This window comes from Vombatus ursinus, unplaced genomic scaffold, assembly GCF_900497805.2.
Source record: "Vombatus ursinus unplaced genomic scaffold, bare-nosed wombat genome assembly UNPS02013265.1, whole genome shotgun sequence".
In the NCBI taxonomy this organism is placed as follows: Eukaryota; Metazoa; Chordata; class Mammalia; order Diprotodontia; family Vombatidae; genus Vombatus; species Vombatus ursinus.
Genome location: NW_020953043.1, coordinates 52303 through 65860, shown reverse-complemented (window position 1 = coordinate 65860; position 13558 = coordinate 52303). Strand labels below are relative to the sequence as shown.

At 54.7% G+C, this 13558-nt stretch overlaps 1 protein-coding gene across 6 annotated transcripts in view; it reads left to right on the top strand.

Moving 5' to 3' along the window:
• Positions 1-282: 282 nt before the first annotated feature.
• LOC114040509 (CMP-N-acetylneuraminate-beta-1,4-galactoside alpha-2,3-sialyltransferase-like) overlaps positions 283-13558 on the top strand; it is a 60000-nt gene continuing 46724 nt past the window's right edge. For 5 of the 6 annotated variants that reach the window (XM_027858643.1, XM_027858641.1, XM_027858642.1 and 2 more), the window contains exons 1-2: positions 3011-3051; positions 12855-12987. In XM_027858643.1, the coding sequence (XP_027714444.1) occupies positions 12867-12987 (121 nt within the window). In that variant the 5' untranslated portion in view covers positions 3011-3051; positions 12855-12866. Of the gene's footprint in view, positions 354-3010; positions 3052-12854; positions 12988-13558 lie in introns of those variants that run through there. The other variant, XM_027858639.1, reaches the window with a different exon arrangement.

Below are 13558 nucleotides of genomic sequence, written 5' to 3'. Positions count from 1 at the left end.
CAGTATCTGTGGGGAGTTACTAGGGCATGGGGATGTCCAACGTGTCAGAAGATAAGAAAGGTAGGATGTTCCAGGTTAGGGAGGGCTTAAAAAGCCAAACAGGATTTTAAATTTGATTCTAGAGGTGATGAGGAGTCACTGGAGTTTAACTGATTGGGGCGGGGGGGGGTGTGTCATGGTCAGATGTGCTTTAGGAAGATCACTTTGACAGCTGAGTGGAGGATGGTCTGGAGTGAGGAGGGTTTGTAGACCCTGCAGCAGCTGGTGCAGTAATCCAGGTGTGAGCTGTCCAGTGTCTGCATCCAGCAGTGTCAGAGGAGAGAAGGGGGGCCTGTGTGAGAGCTGTTATGAAGGTAAACTTGACAAGACTCAGAAATAGTTGGGGGGTGGGGATAGAGAATGGTACCCAGGCTGGGTGTTTGGAGGATGGGGAGAACGGTGGTTCCCTCCACAGTATTAGAGAAGTTAGGAAAAGGGAAGGTTTGGGGGGAAGAGATGAGTTAAGTTTTGGAAATGTTGAGTCTAAGATGTTTATAAGACATTCAGTTTCAAATGTCTGATGGGTAGTTGAAGTTGCAAGACTAGAAGTCAAGAGAAAGGTTACAGGTTGTGGTCTGGAATCGTCTGCTTGGAAATGAGAGGTGAAACCGGAAGCTGCTGATGCCACCAAGTTAAATAGGGGGGAGGGAGAAGAGAAGAGGGAGAGAACCTCGAGAGACACCTGTGGGTAGTGGGTGTGACCTACATGAAGATCCAGCCAAGGAGACAGGAGGAGCAGTCAGAGAGGTAGGAAGAGAATGAGGGGGTGTGTGTCCTGAAAACTGGAAGAAAGGAGAGTTTCAAGGAGGAGAGAGTGATCCACAGTGTCAACGGTTGCAGACAGATCAAGGAGAATTCGGATTGAGAAAAGCCCATTGGAGTTAGCAATTAGGAGATCATTGGTAACTGGAGAGACACTTGATTTTCCCTAGGATTCGATGAAGGCTGATTTCCAGTGCCGCCTCTTACTTGCATCTCATTTGCTAGTCAGCAGTTCCCTCGGAAATTCCCATGTGTCTATCTTTGTTTTTCCAGCAGAATGTGAGCTCTTTCAGGGCAGCAACCTTCATTTAGGTTTTGTGTACTCTGGTCCCTCTGCAATGAGAGCTCTTGTTTGATTGAAATGAATTGGGGCTTGGAAAGGGAAGATGGTTCTTGGTTTGTGTGACCTCAGTTGGGTTCCTTTCCCTCTCTGGGCCTGTTTCCTTATCAGTACCAAGAATACTAAAGGGTTTCTAAGGTGTCTTCTAGCTCTAAATCAAGGGTAACATGAATGAGTTTATGAATGCAGGGCATATAAAACAAGACACAAGGAAAGAAGCCCATTGTAGAGGAAAAGGGTGCTAGTGTCGGGGATGGGCTGAGGTGGGAGGTAATGCCTTCATAGACCTGCTACGCGCACGTAGATAAGGAGGTAATCAGCCAAGGTAATGTACTGGGAAGGGGAGGGCCCTAGCAGTTGGGGGGGGTGGGGGGTGTCCAGAGGTGGCCTTCGGAGTAAGGCACAGGCTGAGAAAGGTCAAAGCTGGAGGGTTTCTCAGCCAGCTAAGCCTTGGGATTTAGGGCCCCTTAGCAACACTAGCCTTCTGAGGCCACATACCCCCTTCTCCCTCTCCCCCTTCCCCAGGGCATAGCTGATCTGGGTGAGGCACTGGGGAAGGGACCGAGCAGGGGAGGAAGAATCAGACTGGTTGGAGCAGATGGAGTGCCATCTTCTGACCCTGTGTGTGACTCTGGGGAGGTCATTTCACCTTCGAGTTCAGAGCAGCTCTGATTCTAGGTCGCAGCCCCAGGGGCCAAGCTGGCTGGTGGCTCCCTAGACCAGTGAAATAACTGGTCGCCTTTGGCTGAGGGGCCAGAGTCCTGAGCAGAGGGGATTAGCTGTCTAGAGGTCATCTCGCCCCAGGCTAGTCAGGAGGAAAACCTTCCCCACCCTGAGAGCTGTCCTAGGTCCCCCGTGAGGGAGTGAGTTCCCCGTCCTTGGAGGTTTTCCTGTGGGGGGAGGAGTGGTCACTCCTCCCGGAAGCTGTGGAGGGGAGCCTCAGCCAGGCCGGGGTTGGACGACATGCTGGGGGAGGCAGTGCCAATGTGCAGTCTCTCGTCCCCAGGACAGAAGGATCAACTACGGCTCGGTGGACTCTGAGGGCCTGGGGGGCTGTGCTGGGGGGCAGCCCGTCTGGGAGGGGTTTGTACAGCGCGCATTGGAGACCGAGGCTCCGAGAGCCAAGCACCACTCAGTGAGCCTATGGCTAACTCCATGTGGGGTCTGATGGGGAAAGGGTGGGGGGAGGGGGCACATGGAGGGAAGAGGGGGTCTGACCTAGTGCACGCAGCCCCTCTCCTCTGAGCCCATGGGGGGTTGGGGAAACTGAGGTAGCAGGGGCCAAAGGGAAAAGCAGGCAGGCAGGTCCAGGGATAAATGGGGAGATTAAATGGGGGAATCGAGGCAAGGCAAGCAGGGGGCCAATTATGAAAACCGAGACAGGGAGAATGTGAGGATGAATGGGAAAATGAGGAGTGGGTGTGAGTGAATGGGGAAACTGAGGCAAGGAAAACTGGGGCTCTATTAAGGAAACCGAGCCAGGGTGAACGGGGAAAGGGAGGCAGGGGAGCGGGGGCGAGGCAGTGGGGTTGCGCTCCCTCCCCCCGCCCCGCCTGGAGCCACGGCCCCCTCCCTCATCCTCTTCTCCCCCCCCTCCGCCCGCATCTCCCACGACCTCACTCTGTCATTGGCTGTCCACCCGGCTCGACCCGCCCCACCCCCACATACCGATTGGCCCCAGCGCCGTCTGGGCCCGCCCCCTCGCCCGCGGGCCGGGGTCGCGGCTCCCCATTGGCCAGGGCGGCCCCGCCCCCGCCCGTGGCCCCGCCCCTGGCGCTGTGAGGCCGAGGCTGCGTCCCCGCCATGGCGGCTCCCGCGGAACCCCCCGCGCCGGAGCCCGAGGCCGGGCCCGACTCCGCGCCCGCCGGCTCCGCGCCCACCCAGCCCCACGCCGCTGAGCCCGCCCCTCGGTAAGAGCGCGTCCCCGCCCCGCCGCGCGCCGCGCACGCCCGTAGCTAACGGTCCTGGCGCGCGCCCCCGGCCCGTGACCGTGACCCGCCTGTGACCGTGACCGCGCCGGCCGCCCCGGCCGCCCCCTCCGCCGCGGGGACAGGGAGAGGGGCGGGGAGAGGACCCGGCGCGGGGGCCACGCCCGTGGCCGCGGCTGTGTCCGGAGCGGGCCTGGCGGGAGCGGAGGTCTTCAGTGGGGGGCCCCAGGGCTCTGCCGCGGGCGGCCGCGCTCACGCTCGCGCTCCTCCCCCACCTCCTCCCGGCAGGGGCTCCCCATTGCCGCCAGGCCCCGGCCACGTCCCAGCTCCTCCCTCCGAGAAGCCCTTCCAGCCGGCTGCAGACCCTCCGTCCATCCCGCCCTCCGCCCCTTCCAGCCAAACTGACCTTGGTGTCGTCCCTGGGCTGAACCCACCATCTCCCCTCCCCGTGCCTTGGCCCTCGCCGACCGCCGTGTCCCCCACTTCCCTGCCGGCCCCTGGCGGCGTCTGACGCTTACTCTGTGCCTTTGAGAGCCGGGGGGACCAGGAGGGTGCAATGCCTCGTCCAGCGCCCGCGGCCCCCAACTCGTACTAGACTGTCAGCCCGTAGAGGGCAGAGCCCAGAGCCTGGCACACAGTAGGCGCCCAGTGCATGCCTGGGCACATGGAACTCCAGCATCCTCCAGGGCAGCTCCTGCAGCCTGGGCTAAGGCTCTGGTTACAGCAGAGTTTGTGCACTTTGCAGAAGCCCTCCAGCAACAGGGAGCTCATTACCTCCAGGGACCCCTGCCCTGCACACCTGGTGACAGTTCTAGAACCCAGGGGATCCAGGCCTCTCCCACTGCAATGCTGTCTCGCTGTTCTCTTCCCCTGAGTGCTAATACCCATCCCCTGAGGGGAGACTGGAAGGGAGAATGTGCCAGACCTGGGGGGGCAAAGGCTCATGCTGTGGATGGGGAGCTAACTTCGAAGAGGCCAGTTTGGGGAGGTGCTTGAGTGCACCCAGGGGCTTGGAAGGTGTTGGATTCCTGAGGGAGTCGGGAGGTGGTAAGCCTTGGGCTTTGCAGTTGGCAGAGCTGTCAGGAGGGCCAGAGCTAGGGGGGGTCACATGAGTAGAGAGGGAGGGATGGATGCCAGAGAGGTGGGGGAGGCAGGCGTGACCCGTCAGGAGACAATGACTCAAGCTGTGTGTATATCATTGCTTAGCAAGAAGATCCACATCATTCAGGAACTCCCAGTCTAACGGGGAAGGGGAGAGAGCCCCTGGACCTGGGGGTACAGTGGCCAACCAGATGACCTGGCATTGTCTTTGATGACAAAATCACATCTGTTTCTGATGTCAAACTCTTTCCTTTCTGGGTCTTCACTGGCTGCCACCCATAGGGCAGGCAGGGCAGCCTGGCTGAGGCAGTAAGACCCTTCTAAGGGTGAGGTGGGGCAGCAGGCCAGGCAGGTGAGGCACCAGCATTCCCCAGACCATGACGGGGACAGTTCAGGACCCTGGGCCCAAGAGCCTTGGAAATAGCAGCGCCCCCCAGACCACCAGACTGTGTCCAGCCCATTAAGGGAGAAATCACTGAAGAGAAGGGACCCACCTTCCTCCTCACTACCAGCTGCCACCATAGGCAGATAGACATAGGAACCCAAGGAGAGGCAGTACCCCCAGACCCCCAGTCTGGTGTGCTGCCCAGCCCTTATAACCATCATCCAGGGAGGCAGCTCCTATGGAGAGGGTGCCGGCTATCTTTACCACCTGCCACCAAATGCCATCCCCAGGGCAGGCGGGCCAGTCTGATTGAAGAGCTGGGCACCCTGAGGGAGAGAGGGGAAGTAACATGGGCCAGGCAAGTCAGTCACCAGCACCACTTTGACCATCTCTCCTCGGGCCCCAAGAGCCTTGAGAGGAGAGTGCTTCCTGCCTACTGCCCACAGCCATCCCTTTGTGGAGATGCAGCCTGGCAGGTGCCAGGTCTAAAGACCCAGAAAGGAAAGTTCTTGTCACCAGAGTCCTTGGCCCTGTCAGATGGCTCAGCATCAGAAACCGATGTCATTTTATTGGTGGAAATGACACTAAGAAGAGACCTGACCCTCTGCTTGGCCACTGCCCGCCAAGAACGAAGGGACCGTTTTGTCTGACGTGCAGCTGAAACCTTCCCTGGGGTTGTCTCCCCCATTAGACTGGGAGCTCCTAGGGGGCAGGAATCTTGCTTTTCTATATGTATCCCCAGCACTTAGCACACAGTAAGTGCGTAACAAATGCTCTCTTCTTTCATTCACTGATTCCTTCAGTCACTGTGGCTACAGCACCTACAAGAGTAGGTGCCAGGCTGCCTCTCCCCAGAAGCGGGGCAGTTCCCCAGGCTCCTGGGCCCACATTCCTGAGCTGTCCTTGCTCGGGTCTCAGGGTCAGATGGTGGTCTGGGTGCTGGTGGGGATTTGACCTGCCTGGCTCATGCTGCCACCGGTAGTAATGGGGAAACTAGGAGGAGGGAATCAGTCCATTAACAAGCATTTATTAAAAGCCTGTTATATGTCAGGCACTGTGCTAGGCATGAGAGAAACAGAGATAAAAATGAAAAAGTCTCTGCCCTCAAAGAGCTTCCATTCTATCATGGAGAACACACATACATGAATAAATGTGTCCCAGATAGATGTAAGTGAAATTGGAGAGGAGGGCACCAGGGATGGCGGAGATGAGGGGTAAGGAAAGACTTCCTGGAGAAGGCAGCACTCTGTAAAGTTCTGAAGGGAGCCAGGGACTCTAGGAGGCAGAGATTTGGGGGGAGAACACTCCGGGCATAGGGCACAGCCGGTGCAAAGTTGCAGAGATGGGAGATAAATCATGGCTAGAAAGTCAGTCTGTATGGGATGGATTCAGGGGGAAGATAATGAGCTCTGGGATGGGCATATTGAGACTGAGATGCCTGAATATGCAGATTTGAGAGTCACCTGCAGAGCTGATGAGATCACCAAGTGAGACAGTCTAGAGAGAAGGGAAGGGGAGACAGGACAGAGTCTAGGGGGGAACTCAGGATTAGGGCGCGTGGCATGGATGATGGACTAGCCAAGCAGGGTGAGAAGGAGCAATGCCAAGAAAGCTCAGAGCAGAGGCAGCATCCAGGAGGAGAAGGTGGGTGATGATGTCAGATCTGCAGAGAGGCTGAAAAGGAAGAGGGCTAAGAAAGGACCATTGGATGTGGACATGAAGGGATCAGCAGTGACTTTGAGGAGGCCACATGCCATAGAGTGCAGCCTGAGACTGTGCGCAGTGGGAGGGGGAGAGGAGATCTAGGGATGGGGAAACATGGGCATGTTTGTAGGCAGCAGGCAAGTGGCCAGTAGATAGAGACCGAAAGAGAGGGCCAGAGATGGAAAGAGATTCATAGAGACACAGGGAGAGAGGGGGACGATTGAGGGGCAATATATTGGAGAGGAATGGGATTGGGGCACATGTTGAGGAATTGGCCTTGGTGAGGAAAGGGGGCATCTCTGTCAGAGAGAGAGAATGAGGGGTGATGTCAAGGACTTGTGAGCTCCCACCTAAGAGGGATGAGGAGGGCTTTGAGGGGAGGCTGGAGGAGAGAAGAGGTTTGGAAGAGATTTAGAGGAACTGAAAAAGGCCTTCAGGGAGGAGCGGAAGGATACGTAAGAAGCGGTGAGGGCCTGGTGGAGATGGTGTTACAGATCTGTAGTGACCCAGGTCAGCCAGCATGGGGACATCCTCTGCTGGCGTTCCCTGGTAGCTGGCTAGAGGAGTGCGGAAGGTGGATGGTGAGGGGCGTTCCAGGGCTGGGGCTCGGCACGAGGTGAGGTTACGGCAGCAAGACATTTGATGGGAGATGTATTGTGAAAAGAGCAAAGTGAGGCCTGAGCTGTGATGGTGAGATGGGAAAGCAGGGTTTCAGAGAGGGGGAGGAGGAGGAAGGCAGAGTTTGCTCACCCAGGATACTGTTTTCACATTGTTCCCACTAGCAGGAGAAGCTGCTCCCTGGCTCCAGCTTGGCAGTAGATGTGACTTTCTGCCGGGGCTCAGTCCCTGGCTGGGCTGTGGCCTTGAAATCCTGGGCAGCTCAGTGGTTAGCCCAGCTCCAGATCTGGCAGGTATCTCAGAAGCCAACTTATCCACCCAACATTTTACATAGGAGGACACAGGCTCAGGCAGGGTAGGGGCCTTGCTCAAATAGATACAGGAAGTAAACTTCAGAGAGAGGATTTGCACCTAGGGCTTCTGACTCCAGGGTCACACAAACTTCCTGTCCAGCTGAGGGGAATGAGTGACAAGGCCAGTTTTGATGTCATACCAGGGCAGGAGGACAGTTACTGCAGCCCTCACTCTGCCCCTACCATGTTCTGTAGCCTTGAGCAAGTCACTTCCCATCTTGGGCCTCAGTGTCCTTCTCTGAAACAGGATAGGGCTGGCTCCAAGGTCCTGTCCATTTCTCCAGTTCTGATTCCGTAAATGATACCTGAGGAGTTCAGAGGGTGGAAAAATCCTTGTGGGCTCAGTTCTTCCCTGAAATGGAGGACAGGTCCCCCAGGTCTTGGGGAGGTCCAGTGGTGAGGAGGAAGACCCTGGAGATAAGGCTGGAGCCAGATCATGGAGGGCCTTGAATGCCAGAATGGTCAAAACATCTTTCAGTCATGTGGTGTGCTCCTCAGAAAGTCCCTTGAGGGTAGTAGTGCAAAGGTTATCTTTAGTCTGCTGTTGAGGAAACACGTCCCCAGTTGTGCAGTTAGGAAGGGGCAGGACTAGATGCCAGGCCTCCTGATTATAAGTTCTCTGTCCTCACATTTATGATATGTACAAGGCCCATTTTGTTCAGGTCATAATGGGGAGCCACAGAAGATGTCTGAGTGGAGTGACAGGATTAGGTGGCGGGGATGGAAGCGGGCACAGGGAGCAGGTGGGACACCGGAACTGTGGCCAGGAGTGGAGAGGGTGGTTCCAAGGGCCGACCAGAGAGGAGCTGGTGAGGCTGAGTGTCTCAGTAGGTGTGGGGTGGCGGGCTGCAAACGTTACAGGTGCAGGAGTGGAGCTTCCCTGGGTGTCTGAGGGAGGAAGGGCAGGGCTTGTGGCAGGATTTCTAAGGAGACACCAGTGAGCTCAGGTTTGGATCTGAGGAACTTGAGGTGCCAGCAGGGCATTTGAGGTAGACCTCTCCAGCTGGCCATCTGCCATTTCTGTCTTTATCCAAATCATTGATAAGAATATTCAACAGTCCAGGGCCGAGCCTAGATCCCCTGGGCACTCCATTGGACACCTCTTACTGCATGGACAGTGAACTCTTAAGGATAAGTCCTGGATCCTGATCCCATGGGCAAGCTCAAATCTCCCGAGCTTTTCCACAATGCTAGTCAGGCAGCAATAGTAAACAAACATTTATTAACCACTTACTGTGTGCCAGGCACTGTGCTGAACTCTACAAAGACAGACAAAAACTTGGTCCCTGCCCTCAAGGAGCTCACTTTCTAAAGGGGGAAGAAGCATGCAAAAACAACTTACAGACATGAATACAGGGTGAATGGGCGGATTGCAGATGGAGCTGGGGCAATCCCAGAGAAGGCCTTAGCAGCTGGGGATGGGGTTGTCAAGGCCTCCTGCCTGCAGTGGGCTTTGGAAGGAAGCCGGGAGTGAGGGAGTGATAGCAGTTCAGGCATGAGGGACAGTGGGAATAGGGGCAGGTAGGAGCCTCCCTTCTGTTTGATCCTGTCCCAGTTGGTGATTCCTATGGCAGGGCCGGGGGCATCGTGAGCACTGAGCAGAATCTTCAGCCCTGTCACAGTTACTGAAAGCCTGGCTTCAGTCTTCAGGGACTCCTCTTGGCCTCATGCCTCCACCCAGGTTTTCTGAGAATTTGGTCCATATGTGGGTAAAAGGATCCTCAGCTCTCATGTAATCACACATGATGTGCTAACATCTCATAGAAGACAAACTTTATTTGTGGTGGAAGACACAATTTCCCCTCCCCTGGTCCATGAATGGTCAGTCCTGGCCAGCTTTCTGTTCCAGGGCCTCCTCTATTGGGGCTGGCTCCTTAGAAGAGTGAGCCCCTCCCCCAGTTCTGCACGGCTCACACAGCTCGCAGTACAGCTGAGTGTGGTTCTACAAAAATTTATTGGACACGTGCTGCATTGGACGAGATGTGGGAGGTGCTGTCTCTGAGTGCAGAACTGCCCTCTGAGAGCTTGAATTCAACTGAGGGGCTATAACACTTACGCAGAGAACTCTTACAAAGTCAAGACAAAGTCATTTGGAGATGGGGACCCTATTAACCGGGGACTCCTGGGGGTATTGGCAAAGGCTCTTGTGGAAGGTGACAGATGAGTTCAACCTTGAATGTAGATATGGATTCCAACGAGTGTTAAGTGAGGAGGGGAAGTGTTCCAGGCATGGCGGCCAGCCTGTGCAAAGCCTCGAAGGTGGGAGATGAGATGTCATGTTCAGAGAACAAGTCTGTGGGCCAGTTCAACTGGACTGTGGAGAAAGTGATAGTGAATGATGTGTCATCATTGCTGGATGGCTAGGTTGGAGCCAGATTATTAAGACTTTAAACGCTAAATATGGGAATTTGTGCTATATCCCAGATGCAGTGGGGTGCCATCGAAGCCTCTTGAGCTGAGGGCTGACATGGCCAAACTTGTGCTTTAGGAATATCACTTCAGTGGCTGAGTAGAGGATGAACTAGGGAGGGAAGAGCCTGGAGGCAGAGAGACCAGTGAAGGGGGCCATTGCAATAGTCCAAGTGTGAGGTAAGGAGGCCCAGCCCTGGGGGGCTGAAGTGTCTGAGGAGAGAAGGGGCCACGTGTGGGGGATGTTACAAAGGCAGAAAAAACAGATCATGACGACTGCTTGGGAAAGGGGGGGAAGAGAGAATGAATCCGAGGTTGTGAGCCTTTCAGCTTCATGGCGATGTCCTCAATGTCCCAATCCTCTGCGGAGAGGGAGCCGCTGGGGAGGGGCACAGGTGGCCCAAGGAGGGGGATAGAGGTCAGGCATCCCTGAGCAGCGGCCAGGCCCAGGCTGGGCTGGGGGGGTGGGGTGAGACTGCCGACAGCCTGAGACATGGACAGAAGTGGTTGGGGTTTAGAAGGTGGGATGGCAAGAGCAGCAATTGAATGAATGAACGAAAGAAAGAAAAAGCCTTTATTAAGTGTTCATTATGTGCCAAGTGCTGGGGCTGCACAGCAAGACAGCGCCTGTTCTCAAGGAGCTCATACTCTGTAGCCGATGGCAAGGCTTACAGGTCATTAGGTTACATCCGTAGATTGGGTGACAGTTCCAAAGGTCTGCAGGAAGTGGAGACAGGGCAGATGGCAAGGCCTCGTGGCCCTCCACGTCATCAGAAGACTCCCATCTGGATCAAGCCAGATGATCTGTCAAGCAGTGGGGACGGGTCTGGGCAGGAGGCTGAGGGGAGGCTGCCCCCTGGTGGTGGCAGGGCAGCCCTGGGTGGCTTCTGAAGTGACTGGGGGGTGGGGGATGGGTAGCAGTGATGAGGGAAGATGAACAGAGCAGGGATGATGGTGGCCTGGGAGAGGGTGGAGGGGTGGAGGGATGGGAGATCAGGATGAGAATGAGGGTCAGAAGAAGGAAAGTGCTGGTGATATGGTCTGTCAGTGATCAGTCAACAAACATGTATTAAGTATCCATGTCTTTTCTGCCCTCTGTAGCTAAGTTCCTGAAAAGGGTCATCTACAATGGGTGCTTCTCCTATCTCTCTTCTCACTGCCTTCCTAACCCCTTACAATCTGGCTTCTGACCTCATCATTCCACTAAAGCTACCCTCTCCAGTTACCAGGGATCTCCCAGCTGCCAAATCCAGTGATCTTTTCTCCATCCTCATTCTCCTTGACCTCTCTGACACCCTTGACACTGTCGATCACTTTCTCCTCCTGGACACTTTCTTCTCTCTAGGTCTTGGTGACACCCCCCCCCCTGTTCTCCTCCTACCTCTCTGACCAATCCTTCTCTGTCTCCTTGGCTGGATCCTGTAGATCACACCCTCTAACCATAGGTGTGCCTCAGGTTCTGTCCTGGGTCCTCTTCTCTTCTCTCTCTATCCTACTTCACCTGGTGTGGGATGTTTAGCAGGACTAGCACCTCTGGTGTGAGAGCTGCCATGGCGTTAAGTGACTTGCCCAGGGTCACACAGCTAGTAAGTGTCAGATGTCTGAGACCAGATTTGAACTCAGGTCGTCCTGAACGCAGGCCCGGTACTCTATCCACTGCGCCACCTACCTGCCCCCCCAGCCACAGAGATTTTTAAAAGAAATATATAGATCATAGAAGCCAGAACTGGTCACAGAGGATAAATACAGAGTGATAACTTGTAAGAACAATGTCATGATGGGCTAGAGAGCATTATGTGGAATCTAGCAAGAGGTGCTAGGTGGTTGAACAGATAGAATGCTAAATCTGGAGTCAGGAAGCCCTGACTTTAAAATCCTGCCTTAGACACTAGCTATATGACCTTGGGCAAGTCATTTAAACTCTTTGCCTCAGTTTCCTCATCTGTAAAGTGGGGATAATAATATCACCTATGTCCTAGTATTGTCATGAGGATCAAGAGAGATAATAATTGTAAGGCATTTAGCAGAGTGCCTGGCACATAGTGAGCACTATATAATGTTAGCTGTTATTATTATTATTGTTATTATTCCTTTACATTCATCCAGTGATCTCTTACTTGCCAAATCTAATGGACTTGTGTCAATCCTCCTACATCTTGACCTCTCTGCAGTCTTTGATACTGTTGATCAGCCTCTTCTTGTTTTTCTGACACCTACCTCTCCCAGTTCTCCTCTTATCTGACTGCTCCTTCTCTGTCTTCCTTGCTGTACAAGGTCATCCAGGTCATGCCACTAGTTATGGGCACCCCCCAGGACTCTGTCCTGGGCCTTCTGTTCTCCGTCTATTCTGTTTTACTTGGTGATCTCATCAGTTCCCAAGGAGTCAATGATCACGTCTTGGCTGATGATTCTCAGGTCTGCTTATCCAGCCCCAACTTCTCTGATGCTGGCCTCCAGTTTCGCATCTCCAACTGTCTTTTTTTTTTTTTTTTTTTTTGCCTTTTTGTTGAGGCATTTGGGGTTAAGTGACTTGCCCAGGGTCACACAGCTAGTAAGTGTCATGTGTCTGAGGCCAGATTTGAACTCAGGTCCTCCTGACTCCAAGGCCAGAGCTTATCCACTGCGCCACCTAGCTGCCCCCAACTGGTCTTTTGAACATCTAAACTGAATGACACATAGACATCATGAACTCCACATGTCCCAATCTGATGACTCATCATCTCCCCCCCCCCCAACTCTCTTCTCTTCCTAACTTCCCCATGACTGTGGAGGGCACCACTGTCCTCCCACTCCCCAGGCTCCCACCCGGGGAGTCATCCTTGCTCCTCTCTCTCATCCTCCATGTGAATCGTTTCTTCAGTCCTGGCATTTCTGACTTCACAACTTCTCTTGTGCACGCCCCTCCTCTCCACTCACACAGGCAGTGTCTGTAGCTGATAGTTAACTGCTAATGTTTTTGATGCCGCAAATGTCCTTTTTCTTAACAGCTTGGGAGAGTGGTTGTCTGAAAGTTATCATGATTGATTGATTGACTTTCTCAGGAAGAAGGAGGCAGCCCATGCAGGGGAAGGGACTCCCTATGCTCTGCTCTGACCATTGTACCAGGCTCGGCCCCAGCTCATGGCTAGGGCACACTGCCCTGCGTGTCTATGGAAAGTGGGCTGGTGAGACTTAGTGCCCACCTCTCAAGGCCCCGTCTGTTTGGTCTCTCGTAGGTCATGTAGCCAATGAAGATGGGCCTGGTGGTGCTCGTCCGGAACCTGCTGCTCACCCTGTGCCTCTGCCTGGTGCTGGGCTTCATGTACTACGCCGCCTGGAAGCTGCACCTCCTCCGATGGGAAGACCCTAGTAAGTACCAGAGAGGGGCCCTGCTGAGCGCCAGGTGGTCACTGGCTCACGGACCGCCTGGAGGCTGGGCCACAGTGGCTTATCCTTAGGAAGCTTTGCTCTTTGTCAGGGGGCTTCTGCTGCTTGGGGCCTGTTCTTGGGTCTCAGGCTGGATAGAGCGTGTGAGGCTTTTGTTGGTGGTGCTGATTGAGGACCCCTCTAGAGCCTTCTCAGGTTTCTGGGATGACTGAGAATTGGGACGGGCCCCAGAGGCCATTGAGCAGTCCAATCCTCCTTCCCCCCAACCCCCATCTTACAGGGGAAGAGACTGAGGCTCAGAGAATCAGTAACTTGCCTAAGCTAAGAGACTTTCTCCAGGGTAGCAGAGCTGGAAGGAGCCCCTGAGGTTGTGCTGTCCAAACCCTCCCTACCTTTGCACTTTACAGAGGAAACTGAGGCCCAGAGAAAAAATGACTCCCCCAAGGTCACAGGATCGTAGGATCACAGAGGTAGAGCTGGGAGGGATCTCAGCCCTTTGTTGTATAAATGGGGAAACTGAGGCCCAGGGAAGCTCCCCAACTTGCTCACGGTC